Source organism: Liolophura sinensis, chromosome 9, assembly GCF_032854445.1.
Source record: "Liolophura sinensis isolate JHLJ2023 chromosome 9, CUHK_Ljap_v2, whole genome shotgun sequence".
NCBI classification, from domain to species: domain Eukaryota; kingdom Metazoa; phylum Mollusca; class Polyplacophora; order Chitonida; family Chitonidae; genus Liolophura; species Liolophura sinensis.
This window is the reverse complement of record NC_088303.1, coordinates 24,145,865-24,166,548: the sequence shown is the minus strand read 5'-3', so window position 1 is coordinate 24,166,548 and position 20,684 is coordinate 24,145,865. Positions and strand designations below refer to the sequence as shown.

The 20,684-nt window shown below is 37.1% G+C and overlaps 1 protein-coding gene across 1 annotated transcript; it reads right to left on the bottom strand.

The window, feature by feature from the left end:
* Positions 1-916: 916 nt before the first annotated feature.
* On the bottom strand, positions 917-20,471 carry LOC135474760 (transmembrane and coiled-coil domain-containing protein 4-like). The gene is given in 14 exon segments (XM_064754349.1): positions 917-2,522; positions 2,831-2,948; positions 3,842-3,959; positions 4,810-4,894; positions 5,140-5,276; positions 5,519-5,680; positions 6,865-7,020; positions 8,512-8,649; positions 9,239-9,336; positions 12,257-12,342; positions 12,345-12,379; positions 15,175-15,331; positions 16,614-16,671; positions 17,530-20,471. Coding segments are annotated over 14 exon segments (2,163 nt in total). The 5' UTR covers positions 17,841-20,471; the 3' UTR covers positions 917-2,018.
* Between the last annotated feature and the right edge of the window lie 213 nt (positions 20,472-20,684).

Genomic DNA, 20,684 nt, shown 5'->3' with positions numbered 1-20,684 from the left:
GCATATGATTAAAAACAGAACTCCTGGATAGAATACTATTATAACTTGCAAAAAAGTTACAACAAAAAAGATTCTTTTGAGACCTTAACTTTACGTGTAAAGCCTCTGTATATCATAAGACACAAACACTGCAACTGTCTGAGAAGTCGTAGCCAAAATGATGACGTCATACCGCCACAACACCAATCTCCTTACACGCGCCAAATTATTTTGTAGCCGCTGCTTACAAAGACGAATTTATACATTGGGTCCAGAACTACGGAAAAAGCATTAACACTGTACGCATAGCATGCGCTCACACATTTTGTCAAGCGCCCCAGGCTATCAGTTGTGACGGCAATCATGTCATTCCCCACTCAACAATGTGATCGTCAGGATTTTGTTTTGAAAAAATTGTGTTTTCCACGTGTTTGTTATACACAAGTATAATGCCTTTCGGTGTTGACGTTTTGAACCCTTTAATCACTATGTTATAAAAACTATAGGTTATAACAGATAAATCATACACATATGTAAAAGATATGTTAACACTGGGACTAATATAGCAGTTATATTAATCAGAAAACAATTTGTTTCATAATGCGCAATCAACAAAACATTACTTCAATATTTACTCTCAATTTTTAACTAGCAGTGCAGAATACTCTTTGTACCCAAACTTACATCAGTGAAAACAAAAGAGGTATTTGTGTATTTAATACTACAAGGACATAATTTTACAAAGATTAAAATTTTAATGTATTTGAGGATATGCTCCTACATTTATATATATACGTATAAAATTAATTATAATTAACATGATTAACAAAAATTTGCATTTCACCAGCACACCCTCAAATGTGATCTAAAAATTAGGTATATATATGTAGTACATACATAAACACATTGTTTTCTCGATGCTTAAAATTGTTGTGGTTTAGGTCAAAAAAAAATCTTTGTGGGTGAACAATAAATGCACAGCGTATTTTGTTTCAGATTTCAGCGTTATTGCATGAGATCTGGAAAACCTTTGCTAAGGTTTCTACTCAGCACCTGAGATAAATTTCCGTCCTACAGTAAAATCAGACATGGAATGTAGACCTGCATGACAAAGTTGAGTTCAATGTTGCAGTTTGATTCTGAGCACAGAATCAATAGAAAAATGTAGGTCAGTTTCAGAAATCATGAGTATCAAAATACATATGATACAATGCAAAATAAAAATACCATTTTCATTTATGACATGATCGAATAATAAGGCAAGCAAAATTTTCCCCATAAAACAAATACATTTCCACAGAGCTGTTAGTTCAGTTCAATGATGGAATCTAATGAAATTAAAATTTTGAAAAAGTACAAAAATGTTTTTGTATCTAAAATTTTGCCTTTCCATGTTTTCTAGTTGCTCTGATAACATGTGTCAGGGCATGATAGCCCTCTTGAGTTTCATTCTATCAGTCATGATATCTATAACTTTGGTTTAAAACCTGGTCATGATTTAAGGCTCACCTGAAAAGATAGGGAAGTCAGTGAATATAACAAAACCTCCTGAGTTCTCAGTTTCCAGCAACATACGTCCACCATACCAATTGTGGAATTGTTCTAAACCCGACAGAGAGAAAATCACTAAATGCTTTATTTGCCCTAAAAATGGCCCAACATGTGGCAAGTACAGGTCAGAAAACATTACTTTGCCTGCATCATCTCACATTTTCTCCTTTCATTCATCTTTCAAAACAAACCTCAGACCAGCTTTCTGACATCAATATAACTTCCACATCATGCAAAATGTGCAACTCAGTCTTGGACGAACTTCAGGTTCATACAGTAATATATTTCAATCCACTGCCAACTGTGTTCATTTATCTGCTTTTAAGAATATGACTGGCATCTGGCGTATACCCCTTTAATTAATCTCTAGTACGATTTATTAATAATTTGTTACACTAACATTTACCTTCACAATTTTTCCTCAGCTAGTCCCGTTTTTATATACTTAATACACCTGTCGGTTTTCTCCTGTAGAGCTCCAGTTCTGCTCAAGGATTGGTGTTCTCTGTGTCATACCTGAGCGCTGAGTTCTGTGCACCTTGTGATCTTCTAGGAGGTACATACACCCTCTCCTCTGTGGCTGTCCTTATGCTATCATTTCTGTTTTCCAGCCCAAGATCAGTAAACTTCTCCTCTAAAGACTTCTGTGGTTGTGACCCTAATGCAGTCTTATTTGACGACTGAAGCAGAGCGTTCCCAGTAACCTCAGCAGTGTGGCCAGCCAATTCGTCCTGACCTTTAGCTTTCTGGGGAACATTTCCAACGCTGACATCAGAATCAGATTTAGCCACCTGGCTTATTGCTCCAGGCTCCCTGTTGTTGTTTTCTGCGGCAGGGTTTTCCTTACTGGGAGAACTAGGTTTGGCTGTGGGACTGGCAAGACTTTGGGATGATGTAGATTTAATAGGGTGGCCACTGCTGCTGATCGTTCGTACACCAATCACATTCAGGATCTCCTCCAGTTTGATCAGGTAGTCCATATGACCAGTAACCTAGCCAAGAAAAATTGGATGCCATGAATTCAGAACACAAAACTGAAATCTAATAGCTGACACATGAACATTCCAGTACTACCCATCTTCATGCCAACTATTAACACACTCCCTGTGATCTTATTAAACAGTGGTGAACATGATTTTGCACTTCTGATGTACAATATACTAAATGTACTGTTGGCACAAAGGCTTCTGGGTTTGCTAAAAAATTAGAGATTGTACTAGACTAGGAATATGAAGGGATGGTGAAATTTGATATTACAGCAGGGAAACAGAAAGGAGCCAATCTGGTGGTGAAGCCTTACCAAATCACTGAGATCTATGTTACACATGCGTCTGTCTTCCCATCGCACTGGATGAAGACCGGCAATTTTAATTTGTACTGAGGAAGTCCTGTACAGGAACTTCAGTAACCAGTCTCCTCTGAAACAGATTAAACAATGTAGATAATCACATATGCACTTCCCCAACCCATCATCTGTACCCTAATTCTTTAACCTTTTCAACCTACTCTATGACCAATCTTTTGAAACATTCTAAGAGAACTATGCTGTGTAGAGAAATAATTTGCACAGTTTTATGAAGCTTGCATCTTTAGTGACACAAACAAATAAGTTTGGAGTCATTTTTGTAGTAGATGTATTCATAAATTCCACTGAAAAAAGTGCCTTAGGGGTTGAAAACGCTGAAGATTTATAGTAATTAGTGGTTTATTTACTTGAATGCTATGTTTCCACATGAAAACGAGCAGTCTTCAATGAAGGTTTAATCTGGCCAAATGATAATATGGAAAATGGCCAAACCAGCGTCTTTGATCGTTTATTGTCACCAAAGTCGCACAAACACGGTGATATACAAAATCCATGTCCAAGGCCAATCTGTTAGTAATTATCATGTGTATGCCCTGTCATTAAAATCAGTTAAAACGAAGTTGACCCTCTGCTTGCAATTCGTACAAAAAGCAAAAGTTTGCCCCTGTTGCCATGGCAGACAACATCAACAAAATGGAATTTGCGATAAATACATACATTTATGATTATTTCGAGGCAGTTTTTAGCTTTTTAGTTTTCAAACATTAGTACTAATCACTTCATCTCAAACAGTGCAATGAACAAAAGTTTTATCGCTTGTGTGTATATTACTTTAGGCTGGGAAGTATACGTTACATTAACTTGGTTAAAAATTATCTTTCTTAAATTAAGTTACTAAGGATAATGTTCACAGGGTTGTGATCCCTAGTGCGATAGGTTCCACTGAAGCCAGTGATGTCTGGGATTAATCCATGGATTTACACCTGGTTTCACAGTCTGACTCACCTGCAGTAACCATTGACAATTTTTCCTGCAACCACTCTACCAAATGGTTCCCAGTGTTTAGAACTTCCGCTTACTGGAGCTCCCAAGAGTATCACATCCTCTACAATTCCCTCACACCCTGAAACAATGACACAAAGAGTGGGCTAGTTGAGAACTTTGTCAAACAATGGAAACAAGCATCACCAGACAACTGAAACCAGATATAACTGAAAAACAAAAAATGAAAAAGTTCAAATGTTTTGCCTGATCTCATACCTAGTTTTCCCCTCCTTACTGGAATGTTTTAACCTTGTACCAGCTTCTGTCCAAGAGCATAAAATTAGAAATTAACAAAGTCAGCAAGAACATTATTGATAAGTAAACTATGATAAACCAAATTTTTGCGACACTTTAGATGCACCCTAATAACTTTTTTTCGATAGAAGATTCAGCAAACTCTCAGGTGTGCTAATAACAGCTTCCTCAAAAACTGGGATAGCATTTTCCGATTTTTTGTAACAGACTGAAAATTTAATATCTTTCACGAGATTTAAAATTTCATGTTTTTAATTTTACCTAATTTAAACCGTATTAGCTTAACTACACTTTGGACATTTTTGTGATGTCTTATCTTGTTGTAATGTCAGAAGGTTTTAAGCTTAGTCTAACTTCCAATACTATTTCATTCCTACTAATGCTTTGTCTGACAGGAGGATTCCAATGAGCTGCTGTCACGTAAATGTACGCCCAGACATCAGTCAAAGTTCTTAACCTTTTGCTCAAGAAAATGATGACCAAGTGCTACCTGTGATATTTGGTCCCACAATAAATAAGGATAAACAGAATATATTTCCTCATAAATTTATACTAATAAATTTAAACTTTTTAATGATTATACACAATCAGGTTTATGTCAATTCTTAAAAATAATTTGCATGGTTTTATCATACAGATGAATATCACAGATCACATGATCATCTTCTCTTTACCTTTTCTGTTGGAAAGTTCCTCTAGACAAGAGAAGATAACTCTTGCACCCAAACTGTATCCAATCAGTGTGACTGGCCTGTGGCCCTATTGAACACAGCATAAAATCTGGATAAAAGGCAGCACAGATGAAGATTTCACAGGCGTTCATCAAATTTGATTTCTGGTTACATTATGGTACATTTAACATGATTTAAGTTTTAACATGTAAGTGAAACAGAGACAATTACAAATATTGTATGAATGTCAGTAACAGCTTTATTTGAACACATTCAAGTGACTAAGGAAAGTATGTGAACTTGTGCTGTGAAGGAAATGCATTCACATCCTACCTGCTCACGTGCGAGCAGCACTTCTGCAAGCTGCTTGCCTGCACCCACTGACCTCTGTACACATACACTCCAAGGGTTATCAATCACGTTAGCAGCAGACACAAGGGCAGCTGGCCAAGCCACTGCAGCCAAGATACCTGATGTGCACCACAAGAAATTAACACACACACATTAAAGGTGCAGCAGACATGACAAAACGAAAGTGAAAATAGATCAGAGAATAGTACATGGGGCTAGACAGGACACATCAATAATGAAAGTCATTGATTACTGTATTTCATCTAAAATTCCAAAAGAAAGGGTGTAAGTAAATGTAATAATGTCAAGCTGAGCCACTTTCTTAATACTGTACACCATCACAGAGAACATCCAGTCATACCTGACAAAACGGTATATTTGAGGGACTCCTGGACTGCCATGGACATGGCCACACTGAGAATATAATCAAAGGCTGTGCCAAATGCTAGCAGGTGCTCTGTCTCATACCGCAGGCAGTACTGCTCGTTGGAATTCATCAGACACTTCCACGGCTTCCTCACATCTGCCAGCAAGATAAATACATGTACACATATTAACATTCAAGACAGGTCAACGACAGCCACAGTCAAAAATTCATGCAGAAACTGACTGGAGCTTTCTTTTGTCTAACGTCTTTTAATACCAATAGCTCACTGACAGGCTGAATACTAGTAGCTAATAAAATTATACCATTAATGCTACTCTACAAATTATATCCTTACTACCACTCTATTTCTATAAATACTCAGCATTTTAGACCATGTTTTGCCAATGCTATCAGAATAAAACAGAAGTGATCAAGCAAAACAGCAGTTTTATTTGGTTTAACTATTTACTTAAAGCGCTTCTTCCCAAACACATGTACTCAAGGAAATCTTATTGAGTACACTCATGATAGACATAATGTTTATGAGTAGAACAAACAGAAACCATAGCACACAGTTATATGCTAAATATCATGTAAAGTTGCTAAGTAGGGCCAAATTATGTCTGGTATTTTACGAGTGAGACAACTGAAAAAAATAATAAAAAATAAACAAAACAGAAAATGTTTTGATTTTCCTGTTTTTCTAAGCTTTCTGATTGTGTAAATACCCTAAATGACCATAAATCTCGTCCATGACTAATATGCCCATTTTCCCTGATTTTCTGAGAGTTCTACTGATATTAGAAAGCTGTTTTGAGGTTTGCTGGGCATATGGGATATTCTGCTGAAGAATTGTAAGTTGCAGCTCCAAAAATAATATTTTGTGACATTTATTTGCTTAAAATAAAAATGCACTTTTGTGAGTGAAATTCTTGGCCATTTAGGGTGTCTCTTCAATAGGAAAAAGGATTATCCACATTTCAAGAAGCAGATGATTTTCAAGCGTTAATTTTTTTACCCTCTATCACTGGAAACGGATTTATTATTGTGTCCGTCAAACAACAATTAAAACTGGTAAGGGCCAATCTATTTTAGAATGAACCCATATCTGTCCTAAACAAAATTAGTTCTTCCTTGGCCCATTACATCACTTTAGTATACTCCCAAGCTTGATTTCATAACCTAACTCAATTACCTGAGTAACAGTAATAATTACTGAAGCAAAACCATGAGGAAAACACAGAGATAAAATGAGATAAAATAATAATGAGACAGTTAACTTGATAACACTTAAATATATGTGATAGATAAAACTGAAGGAGGTCCAAAGTAATGCTAACCTTTCATATCTTTATTCAGCCAGCCAGTGACTGCGATGGTGATATGAAGTTGTCGAGATGGGGTGTCCTTAGACTGAAGAGGACCTCCATGGATGAGGGGTTCAAACTCAAATTCCTCCACCGCTCCCACTCTCTTCTTCATTTTATACCCTGAAACAGCCAAGCATTATAGTACTATCAGGTTTGACAGAGGATATACCTGAAACCAGGCATAAAAGATACTGTCGGGTTTAAGGATATATTTTGAAACAGCCAGATGTGACAGAGGATATACCTGACAAAAGTTCAGGATATAGATGAAACAACTAGGCATAAAAATACTGTCAGATTCAGGATATACCTGAAACAACCAGGTGTAAAAATATAGTCAGATTCAGGATATACCTGAAACAACCAGTTGTAAAAATATAGTCAGGTGCAGGATATGCCGAAACAACCAGGCGTAAAAATGCTATCCGGTTCAGGATATGCCTGAAACAACCATACATAAAAATACTGTTAGGATTAGGGATATACCTGAAAAAATCAGATGTGATACACGATATACCTGAACAACCAGGTGTAAAAATATTGTGAGGTTTGAGGATATACCTGAAAACAACCAGGTGTAAAAATACTGTGAGGTTTGAGGATATACCTGAAACAACCAGGTGTAAAAATACGGTCAGGTTTAGGGATATACCTGAAACAACCAGATGTGATACACGATATACCTGAACAACCATTTGTAAAAATACTTTCATGTTTGAGGGTATACAGTACTGTCCATCCTACTGATATAATCTAAGTGTATCATCTGTCCACCCTACGTGCATCTTGATCCATGTGGTTATGGATCCTATGCATATCATGTGGCCATGATGGACGCCCATGCACGGATTTTGGCAACATCCTGATCGCATCTTACACGGATCTTGATCGTTTAGTGCATGTAATCTGGTTTAGGCCATTTTATGACACTTCAGCCTTTGTTTACACACTAACTGCATGTAAACATGACACAATGTATCATCAGGTTGCTTACCTAGTAAGGCAGGCCTGGTGAGGATATACCAGCATGTAGTATACACGCAATGTATTAGTGAAAGGTCTATCTTTAGCGTAACTCTCACTCACTGAAGCCAGTAAAATGGTGAGCTGGCCCAGGACATGGCTTCTAAGTTAAGCTTTCCAATTCTCCATGAAGTTTATTAGTGTTAGTGGAAATGCAAATCATAACAGTACGACCCAAGATGATATAGGTTCATGCCAAACACTGTACTAATATTATAAATTATTTTTATAAGTCATCTGTGGTGCTTAAATGTATAAGTTTTCTTATAAGTGGACACTATATTTAACACTTAAATTGACTTCCAGACCAAATTTTGCCCTGAAAAAAGTGTATTTAGGTTAAGGTTTTGCATTTACCGAATAATTGCATAAAAAGGCAAAGCTTGATCTGCATAATATCATGATTATGTGCGAATTAGCAACCACGTTGGACACTAGATCTTTCTATTTCTGAGTATTTTTCTTAATCCAAGAGTACAAACAAAGCTGGTGTCGAACAACATGGCATTTGTTATAAATTAGGAGTTTATGTGTGAATGCTAGTGTATGTTGTAAAACACTACACAGATGAAACGTCAATACACACCTGCCAAATCCCAGCTCCTGCCACACCAAACAAGGAACCAATCACAGCCACTCCAGCCACAGAGCCTAGAGCAGCAGCACCAGCGCCACCTATGATCGCCCCAGCTCCTGCAGCCACCAGGGGTGCTGCTAAACCACCTGTTAAACCTGAAACACAGAGAATTTGGGATTTTATACATGTATCATAAACTCTGTAACATGACAACTGATGAACTGTCCACTTGGGGAGAAGAGTATGTGCCCAAGAGGTATATGATACACGTATTAGTTTAATTATTTGCAATTTCCACCACTATTCTTTATTATTTATATCAATGGCGTTTTATGCTGTACTCAAGAACATTTCTCCTATACAACAGTGGCCAGCATTGTGGGTTGCCTGCAATCTTTCCCAAGTGCGACTGCAGAGGAACTCACAACAACTGCTTTGGTGAGAGGCTCCTGGGTTACTGTGCTGCTTTAGCATGCTAATCACCAGGCCACGGAGGAACCTGCCACCACAATTAAGATTATTTCCATCACTTCCAACACATTAAATTATATTACTGAAAGATCCAGGTACTTGCAACATTATTTATCATTACTTACAACATTGATTGTAATAATGACAAAGGGCTGGTGATATTTCCAATCAGTTGATCAATTCATTTTATCTTGCCACAAATAATCAGGCATGCTTGTTAAAACATGGCTGGAGTAATTTGGGCCATGAGCTTTACCTAGTATAAAATCTCACCTATCAGCGTTCCTCCACCAATAGTGGCTAAGCTGATCAGGGCTATCCTCTTTATCCTCTGTTTTTTTGCATGACTTGCTTTCTCTTTCTGCTCCTCTCTGCAAAAAACCCACCAAAAAACAAATAGAGACACAAAAGGAAACATAATGTACATGAGTTTTTGCAATGTTATAATTCAATTCATTTTTCACACAAAAAATTATTTGATGAGAACAACTTCTTGACACCTTGTGAACATAGTGAAGAATATATGTACTTTCTTTTCAATTAACATCAGGTTTCGAGTAGTCAACTATTAAAACCTTCTCCAAAGTAACATGCTGGTTCCGCAGAGGCCCTATTTGGGCACTACAATGACATATGCTATACATGTATTTGGGACAGTCATATGAAGCTATGGGGAACTTTGCCATTGCACAATGGTGACTTAAGTCCATGCTGGACTGACCATTGTTACCTTGCAATGTATGAGTACATGCAGTAAACAGCCTATAATTTCACGGATTGATCGCCCTGTTGTATCACGCCAGTAAACAATCACAAGATATTTTACGTGATTAACAGTGAATCACATGTCAACATAACTTTACAACTAATCAACTTTTCTTGAATACAATTTGTGCAGCTGGGCAATTTCATGTAGTTGTAAAAATTTCCATTAAATTCTAGGTGTTTTCAATGTAGCAAGTTACCAATTCCCCCCAACATTATCACAATGGTAGGACTGAACAACAGACGATGTTACTCAAGTCTGGAGAACTTCAAAATGCACAAAATATTCTTCGGTATGACGCAAAATCATACATACTGAAAATAAACTGAAATGTCTCATATATTATGACAAGGATTAAATATCATCTAAGTGAAATATTCTTGAATACAGAAAAAAAAATTCAATGAAATAAATATATAAATAATATCATCTTTAGAAAGTCTCCTGCCAGCTATCTGGTGTACTCACTGATCATGTCAGTATTAACTGGTGACACTATAGGCATGTACACATTTTTTTATGACTTCAAGAACACTCACACAGAATCAAACCACATCTACACATCAGCCACGCTTCGCATGCAATTGGCAAAATCAGTAGACAAACAAGATGTGAAGAAGAGTTCAAAAAATTACAGGCTGATTGTCACAGATGTATGACTACTGATTGCTATGATTACTGATTGCTATGATTACTGATTGCTATGATTACTGATTGCCATGGTATAAGTAAAAATTCTTGACTCTGCCCACAACAATCAAATAAATAACAAACAAAATTATACACAGTACATAACACGTTAGACAATTTAGATGATTCCTCTTCCCTTCCGCTAATATGAATAACAAGGGCGATGAAAAAAAGAAATGAATATAATAAGGCCATTAAAAATAAAAAATTAAGTTTTCAGCATGGTATTCCAACTAAAGAAAAGAAAAAGAAAAAAAAATATTAAAAGGAAATTGTATAAAATCACCTACACTATAATGTCTATATTCTCTACGCACATAGAGAAATGAAAGCCAGTCTAAAGCATGGTTTACAACAACTCAAAAATTAATAATAGATGTAAATGTTACTGAGTGAGAACAAGCTGCATTCAGGTAGATGGAAATGAAGTCTTGTGTGACATGACGTTTGACATGCTACAACTGATATGAATCTACATTACAACTTGACATTTATCACTTACCTCATCTGTCTGCAGTAAGCATAAACCAAGTATATTGAATTTTGAACAGTTGTCTTAGAGATTACACTTAATCAAATCTACACATGTTTGAAATATGAGTAATGAGATCAATACGTACACATATGTATATTAAAATCCTAGTACATGTACTTATGTCTCTTTCACAAAGAAATGAACATTTCACCATCATTAAGTTCAGATGTACGGGGTCCATACTTGAAAGCAAGTATAGACTGCAGTCACAAATATGGATGACTGCAAAGGTGGTAGAGATGACAAAATGTGTACAATTTCCAAAAATGCAGTATTACATTTGTGTCATTAATCGTGCAGGAAACTTGGGCGACCATCAAACAGATTTTTCACACATGGATTAAGCAATGCTTTCAACACTAAAACGTTCATATACATATACATGTAGCAAGAGAATTCCAAAGTTTCACATTTACAATGTTCTTCTCAATGCACCTTAATGTGCAAAACCTCATCCCGGAATGTAAACACTAGGCTAACCGTTGGTGTTTGTGTAATGGTAAATCCATTTTGTTGATATAAAAGCATGGTCTGTTCGTATTGCACTTTGCATTTGATTCTTTTTCTTTGTGGCTGTTTAACATAAGACCATTTCATTGGATAAGTCCATACAAAACCGAATGGAGGCCCAGATGAAACCACTGCACCTCTACAGTTACATTATACCACAAACCTCCTAACTAAAGGCCTTAATCAGTTTGGTAGACCATTTTCAAAACACCTACGTATCATGTGACTAGCTAAGGGCTGATATTTCCACCACTCTACAACGCGAGAATATTTTGAAGAATTTACCCTGATATCATGTGCTGGTTTGTGAAGAGATTTTCTACTGCATTACAAAGTGACAACAACTGAAGCCTTTAATATTCTGACATCTTGTTGTGGCTTGTGGACAAATTTTCCACTCCATTACAAAGTGACAACATGATAAAGATTTTCGCTGAAATCTTGTCATGTTTTGTGGACAAGTTTTCGACCCCATGCACTTTAAACTGAAAATAAATGAAGCCTTCAATACTCTGAAATTGTGTACCGGTTTGTTGAAAGATTTTCCACCACGCTATAATATGGCAACATGTTTAAGATCTTCTGTGATATTTTGTACCGTTTTGTGCACACATATTCTACCTCATTACAAAGTGACAACATGTTTGCTCTTACTCGAGGTACTGATTGGTGGAGAGATTTTCCACCTCATTACAAAGTGACAACATATTTGCTCTTACTCTGACATGAGGTACTGATTGGTGGAGAGATTTTCCACCCCATTACAAAATGACAACATGTATACTCTTACTCTGACATGAGGTACTGATTGGTGGAGAGATTTTCCACCACACTAAGCTCTAGATGTTCCACCTCTTCCCACTTCACTCGCAGGTTACCCAGGCTACCCTCTTTATCAGGAAACGCATACGGGCCATCATAATGTCCTGCAAACATTAACAATAAAATTGCAAACGCTAATGTTAGCTGACAAAACTGCAAGCAGGCTGCGGCTTGGTGAACCCATCAATAAGCTATGAGTCTGAAAGGTACGGATTAGAAACAGAAAGGTGAATACAGTTCTAGTTGACACCTAATAAAAGTTTCAACGTCACCCAAGAAAGACATCACATGGACAAGTACCCCTTACAGATGTGAGGTTGTAGATATAGTGTATATGGGGTGTACGCCTCATGTACACCTTGGTGTGAGGTATAGATGAGGTGTACACCCTATCTATATTATCTGAGATGTACTGTACCTCAAGTAAGTAGAAGATGTACCTTGGGTGAACCCTAGAAACTTTGAAAGTGTATATCCACAAATGACGCTGCCCTTTCAAACGCCCTTGTTGTCATCCCAGCATAACTTTCTTACTCAACGTCACATCTGCCTGCTCCTACGTCATACAGGGAATATTATCACGTCACATCAGGGAAATTTTAGGCGGGGCACAACCAAAGATTTTGTTTTTCAAGGAATCTTCAGTTATATGGGTTAAATAGTGTTATTCACCAAAATCATATTGAAACATGGTTTTAGGCTTACTCCATAGGATTTCTTTCATATCACTGTAATATTTCTACACAATTTGGTATTCTCCCCAGAGTGGCACTTCAAAAAAAATGAATGATGTACCTCCAGTACACCTTAGAAACTTTGCGAGTTTTGGAGCAGTTGTTGAACACAAGACAATGTACCTCAAATACACCTCAGGAAATTTGAAAACAATCAACACTTAGAAGATATACCCCAGGTACACCTTAGCAACTTTGAAGGTTAAAAAAAGTAAATGATATACCTCAGGTACACCTAAGAAACTTTGTGAGTTTTTGATTATAATTTAGTGTCATGTAAAGCGATCATGTACCTCAGCCACTTTTTTTTAAAGTTTTAAAACAAGAGATCATATTTACATTTTAATTCAAACAAAATTGTGAGTACAAAATTGCAAATATTTTAGTGCAAAAGAAGACCAAAATAAATACAAGCTCTTATCTCACCCTACAGTGACTTGCTATTCAGTGTGCAAATATCTAACAATCACAGAGCATGGAAGTATTTGCCCCTAATTATTCCAAGATGGCTGCCGTGAACAAGGCGCATAAACATTCCAGGTTGTGGGAAAACAACCCAATTATGCACTGAGTCATGCTTCCTGGGACAAAATTTGTAACATGTTTGGGCACATGGACAGTTCTGAGAGGCATAGAAAAGGAGTAGCACTAAATTTTGATCAAGCACCTAGAAAGCCTCATGTAAACTGTTGTTGTTGTAAGTCAGCTGAGGTTTACAGATACTGTAAACAAAGAACAGCATGCACTTACTTAAATTTATCTATAATTTATATTTAAGTGTTTTGAGCTTGTTTTCTATCAAAATAAAAGTGAAACTGGTATACATCCACCTTGCCTATAAGACTGTACTTCAGCTATACCTCTGTTGTACCTTGGTGTAATTGGCAGTACTTCAGATACACCTTCAATACATCTTCAATACACCTCAGAAACACCTTAAGTATACCTCTAGTCCACCTTATAAGGGTAAGGGCAGTGCAGTCGTAAAAAGTGGACAAACAAAAGCAAGGACAAGGTATAAAATTGAAAATAATTGAACGGGATACCAGCAAGTCCGAATTGGGATATTTCACGTATTTCAGCGATGCTGGACATTCGACTGCAGCGTCAACAGCATGACATCACAGTGGGTAGACCAAAGACGTCACAGATGACACCGCAGCACGCAACATGTTTCACATCACACAACAAAAGACTTGTGAAATGCAAGTCCTATATCACACTAGCACGCCGCTACCTATCGGTACCCCATTGTAAAGGAAGCTGAATCTGAAGATATAACTTTGTAGCTTGCATGCATTCTTTGTGACAATTAGTTGAGAGCTTTTCAAGACCTGCTGCAAACAATGCGCACAACGTTATGAAGCCACATGTAAATTGGACAGGGAGATACTTACAGAAAGAGTGAAATATAAGCAAGCCTTTCATCCCATTCAAGAGAATTTTTTTTTCTCATTGAGATCCATGATGCGTCAGATGTTTCAATATACAGTCAAGACAGAAAAGTTCCCATCACCATCCAAAATACTACCATTTCTAATAAGACCCAAAAAGACAACCACACAACTCGACAAATGAACAAACAGAATAAGTATTCCAAACTGTGATCTCTCTGTTAATTAGTCTAATGTAATTATGGAATATGATCTAAATTTTGCTTAACACAGTGCATTTATACAGGGAATTAAATGTCAAAAATATGATGACACTTACATCAGGCCAAAAGTATATCATCTTACATTCAAAACAACTCCCCCCAAAAAAACATCTTCTTAAGGCCAACAGAACTTTCAGAATGTGGCAAAATATACAATTTAGTCATGGGTGGAATTTTAGGTTCTTCCTTGTAAGGCTCAAGCTAAAGATGATTCAATTTGACAGGGCACTTCGGCAGATATCAAAACAACAAGGTTAGTGCCTGTTACAAAGTACTAACAAAGTTGCAGACAGTCTAACCATGAAGTTGGCCAGTTGTTAAGGCTCTTGCCATAAGTAACTAGTTCTAAATGCACCCAATAGAGTTGCTTTATCTTCTGAATTTGTCTGTACATCAGAAACAAGATTGTAGAATCAAATATGTTCAGGTGACATACTGTGTGCGGACCTTTATTATGAGTACCAGTAATAACCCAACTACCCTGCACCTAAATCAATGAAAACTTACCATCTTTCAAGCCAAGAATCAAAAGATCAAAGACAATAGTGAGTCCAGATTTCTGCAAAAATGGGTCTTCCAGGAGGGCAGTAACAAATGGGTCAACATCCTCAATTCCTTCTTCATCCAGAATGGCATACATTGATTCTCGCACCTTGAATGTAGAGTAAGACCACAAAGTCCTTAAAAGTAGAATCCCAGTGGTGGACTTTCCAAACTTCATATAGATGCTTTCATGTTCCCTAAATCGAGTCCAATCGTTTAAAATGTCAAAAACGCAAGAAAAATGGTAGAATTTGGTGGTCAAACATCAGAAAATCTACTCCCCTGCGATCTAGCCACTGCTGACCTCACGATGTCACAGCAGTACATTCCCTGCAGGCATGTGAGGCTTCCCTATGTGAACAGCACAGACAGCAGGAAAATATCGCTAAACGAATTTCAAAATTATTCCATGCTCAACTGTGGCTTTGTGTCTGCAGTAACACAACGCAGGGTACTGTAAGGTTATATATATGGCCTAAAGATCCCACAGATTAAGAAAATATGGACCAAATCTCATCAAAAACACCCTTTGATTACCGAGGACTCGATAATAGTCTTATAAGATTTGCTAAGTCAGTCAAATACTAAAATAAAGGGTCAATGGACGAGGCTTATATACCTGCCAAAAAGTCAAACGAAAAAAAACAAGAAGAAGTCCAGATTTTGCGCTCCCGGAATGCACAATTTGTTTAGTTACTTGCTTGTTTGAAACAGCAGAGGGGGACTCGAACTGTGGGGAGCGGCTAGCCTTTGTCCTACCGCAATTCACCTATATATTGATACTCTGCACTGAACTGATGGGTATTTTCCACGATAAATTTGATATCTGGTTAGTACTGACTTAGTGATAGGAGATGGAAATCTATGCGATTCCTTACTTTCATACTGGGCCTGGGATGGCCGATGCCTCACCAAATATGAGTGTTACTGACACCATATATTTCCATATCCCATCACCGAGTAACCATGTAACTAAAATCATTAACTTAAAATGATTGTGTTTAATTCTTTTATTTTATTTTGTACAATTTCTCAAACTCTATCTTTTTTTAGGAAAAAGGCAGTAATATGGTAATCCACATATAAAATCATTTCTGGTACCGATGAACACAATTTTGGCACTTCAAGAAGGACGGTGGAATAATGACAGTCATGCTATTTCCAGTCCTCACAGCGAATTTGATTGGAGTCACATGTGAGTGACCTGCATACATCTGACAGAGAGGTTACATGCGCAACATTTGCTGTGCAGGTCTCATACTCCAATATCCTGAGGACATCTTGCATATCACCCATCCTTCTGGAAAGCTATTAATGTAGCTTGTCACATATTTATGTACTATTTAGACAATAGTAACAATGGACATTCACCCAATGTTTTATATCCTTACCTGAGCTGGCAGATCTAAATGCTCTTCAAGCTGATGAACTGTCTTCAGCTTGAAATCTCTGAATAAAAAAGGGAAAAAAAACCCCCGTTTATGACAAATTTTTGTTTTACATGTGATATATTTTCTCTTGTTTCCAGATTTGTGGATAATGAAAATGACTACTTCACATTTCCCCTATTTGGTAGTTATAAATGTCAACAAGGGCATATACATGTACCTAGACATTTATCAGATAAAAAAACATAACATCTTGCTGAGTTGATGTTGGTTAAAAACATTAAGCTTTAGCTTAATGGCTGTATGTGGTGGATATATTTATTAAATTATTAAATTATTTATTTATTTATTTATTTATTTGATTGGTGCCTTATGCTGCATGTTCTCAAGATTATTTCAAGTCACCAGCATTATGGTGGGAGGAAACTCGGCAGAGCTTGAGAAAAACCTATGACCATCCAAACCTTTCTGGCAGACCCTCCCTTGTACGACTGGAGAGGAAGCCAGCATGAGTTGGACTTGAACTCACAGCATTGGTAAGGTGATCTTATGTCATTGCGCTGCGCCGGCACACTGACCACCGCATCTCCTTAAAGGTAGCTGGCAAAATGCAATGGTTTCTACCAAGGTTTGCTAGGGTTTCTCCATTCACAAAACTGACTGCCTCATAGAAGGGCAACATTCTTCAGAACTGTGTCAAATTCCCATCAAATAATGACTGAATAAATAAATTAGCCAACTCATTGATAAATAAAAAAAACAATAACAAAAAACAACAAACAAATAATTCATTTAGAAATTAATACAAACTCACAGCATTCTTAATTCATAGAGCATATTGTATGAATATTGCTTCCTTAAATATGAATAGATGAATTATGTCAATTAAATGTGTCTAATTCATATTGTTTCTGTTCACCTATGCCATTTGTCTTCGAAGTATTTCTTCAGCAGAACAACACATAGTCCAGTATAGGAAAATACTGAGACATCACTCAAGTTTGCCGTCAAGTTCACCCCAACAGCGGGAACTACTTTTTCCTCTCCCTTATTAGCCATGGCTGAGGCTTTCTCTTGGGATTCTACAATAATAATATTACTGAAGAATGAAAATTCACAAACACAATTGTATTCAGTGATGGCTAACCATCTAGCAGAATCAGGATTCCTAGGCTGTTCCATCACACTGACACTCCCTGAGAAATAGAAGCAAAAGCAAATGTTACACATGTAGTTTGAGTTTTTCAAATAAATCTCGCGAATATGTACTTGAAATCAGAATGTCATAAAAGCTGTCAACAGTAAAAACTCCTGATGCCTGATTTTCTACAAAAAGCTTACAGTTTACCTTGCCTAATTATGCAAAGAGAAGTAGAAGATGTTCCCTAGTCAAACGACAAATCATCAACCCACGACTTTTAACATCAGACAGGAGGGACTGTTGAGGCAGAGCCTAGCCTAGTTCACACAGTTAAATGTCAACACTTAATTTTTTCCATCTGATATGTCATCAACCAACAAATGAATGTCATAACACCTAAATAAGTGAGGAATAACTCTTAGCTTATGGAATGAAAACTAGTTAAGGGATTAATCAGAGGACAGTTAAGAGCTACCTGCAGACTGCTACTATGTGAAAAATTGAGAAGGTTGTCACTTACCAAAGCTCCTAAGTTATCTGGCTACTTTTCCAGTGTAAAATTCTGCTCAGTAATATAATGACAACCCTGCTAGTCTACCATAGTGATACTAACATACTGCCTGACAACTTGTTACATTCAGATTTAGACAGAGGGTCTTGCCTTGGGAAATTTTAAGAAGGGGCTCTGGTTTTATCGCGAGATTTTACACAGAGCTCTAAATAAATTAACAAGTTGAGAGTAGAAATGTAAGTTGACAATGGCATCATTCATTTATTGAAATAAGCCATATTGGGTCCACAAGTTGGCTTCAAAAAGTTAGTCTTAGTTAATTTCTTCTCACCGCCCAGCATGATAAATGTTGACAATCAAAACCTATTTCCAAGGTTGACTTGATCTTATGAAATCAGACACATCAGTAACACAGGCATTTCTATGCTCACAAAACTTACCTCCCCTACTCACACTTACAACCCTGTATCACATCAGCATTCCTTCCACCATGGACTATCCTAGCAATGTGGCAGAGATTATTGGCCTGAATTCGCTCCAAGCACAATTATATAGGACTTCATGAACTTAAGAGCTCTGGTAAACTCTCAGTTGCTGTCGTCATTCTTATTCTTATTCACAAATACATTTGTGGGTTAGTTGAACAGTTGTTAGCTGCCTGTCTTCCGATTGAACTCCCAACTCACACTTTAACATAGCACAAATAACTGACGATCAGTGCAGAATTAAACCCATACACTGAGAGCGATATTAGGATGCTTTAGTGCAGTACAATAGCAGTACTTGCTGTAGTTAGGATTTGGCTTCCTGCATTTTTGGCAACACGAAATTTATCACTAGTGATTCATATTAGGTAGGGATATTGCATATGACTATGTATTAATTTGTACTTTGTCATCATGGTTACTAGCTTACAGGTGCAATGATATTCAAAAAGTTATTGAGGATGTACAGCAAAATTAAATGAGTTAGAGTGGTTTCATAGCAATTAAACGATGTTTAGTTATAAAAGCAGAGGTAGAAGGCTTTTCATATTTTGGATACCTCTAGAGTATAAATGTTCTTACATGTACCTTTGACTGTCTTTATATGCAGTGTTTCCAATGTTTTGGAAACGCAAATCTTAGTTAAGTCATGTACTGAGTAAACACCCACAGCTGTGTAGTTAAATGCTTTCTCGAAGGTCCTCACTGGGGCTATAAAAGTCCAGCCCTAAAGTGAAGTGAGAGTGAGGAGTTAGTCACCATCCTGGACAGTCATCAGCCTGGCAGGTCACCCAGATGGCAGCAATACACATCACTCACTCTGATTTTGTGTCTGTTTCACTTGTTTACCTACCACCTGGCATCCCCTAATGTTAGCCAAAGCTAACCTGTTGCCTCGCCCCAGGCACGGTTACAATAGTAACCCAAATGACCATTTTTCCAGCCCTGGTTACATCTTCTTCATGGCAAACACTACAGAATGTCACAGATACAAATATCATAGTAGTCATTCTCCACGACTGCTGGTAGTGATACATGAGCTTTTGCTGTAACCTTCCAGTTCTGAAAACTAACACATCATGCACGTAAACTACTTAGGAGATCTACTTTTGATTTTGACAGGACTGTTTGCTTTAAATTTCGCATGTACACTATACTTTTCAGGAATTTAGGCGTACACACAAGTCACCATGCTTATTCAGTCCGCTCTATCTTAATTTTAGAAGCGTACCATCTAATTTTTTACACGCATTTATGCCTGCATGCCCCTTATCTGTAACACAAGGGTCAACGTCAAATGGCACACCCGATGTCTGATAACTTCCACATTCTTTATTTTCAACGTTTTGGTGACTAACAACGCGCTTGATTGCTGTACGGTAAGCCTAAATATTACCAGGAGCTATTAAATACATGATCATTGGCTACCTAACACCTAAACTATTCGCTACATATGCTATCATATTGACTGGTATACGACATTTACCATCACGATCAAAATAGTGTATTCAATATTATAACTTTGTCACATGAAACTAAAAGAATAATAATTAAAACTCCAAACATAATTAAAATTTTCATTCAATGCATAACATATAAACCATATGAACAAAACAATGAAAGGAAGCTAATATTTGACAATAACACACGGTCTACGTCGTTAAAGCACACAGAAACGTCCTCTATAATGGGCCTCCATTGTTGATTCTCACCAACAGACCCATAAAAAGAAAACCGGAGTGAAAGAGTCCATGATTATAAACAACATTTACCTGAGGACTGGAAAACAAGAGTTTGTTTTATCATTTTTTCAGACAGCACTTGATCTGTATACATCAGATCTGTTCAAGGTATAAAAAGAACGCAATACGCAAATCTGAAAATGGTGGACGTATATAATGGGAAATTGTCACACTCGCTCAGACTCAAGTGACTTG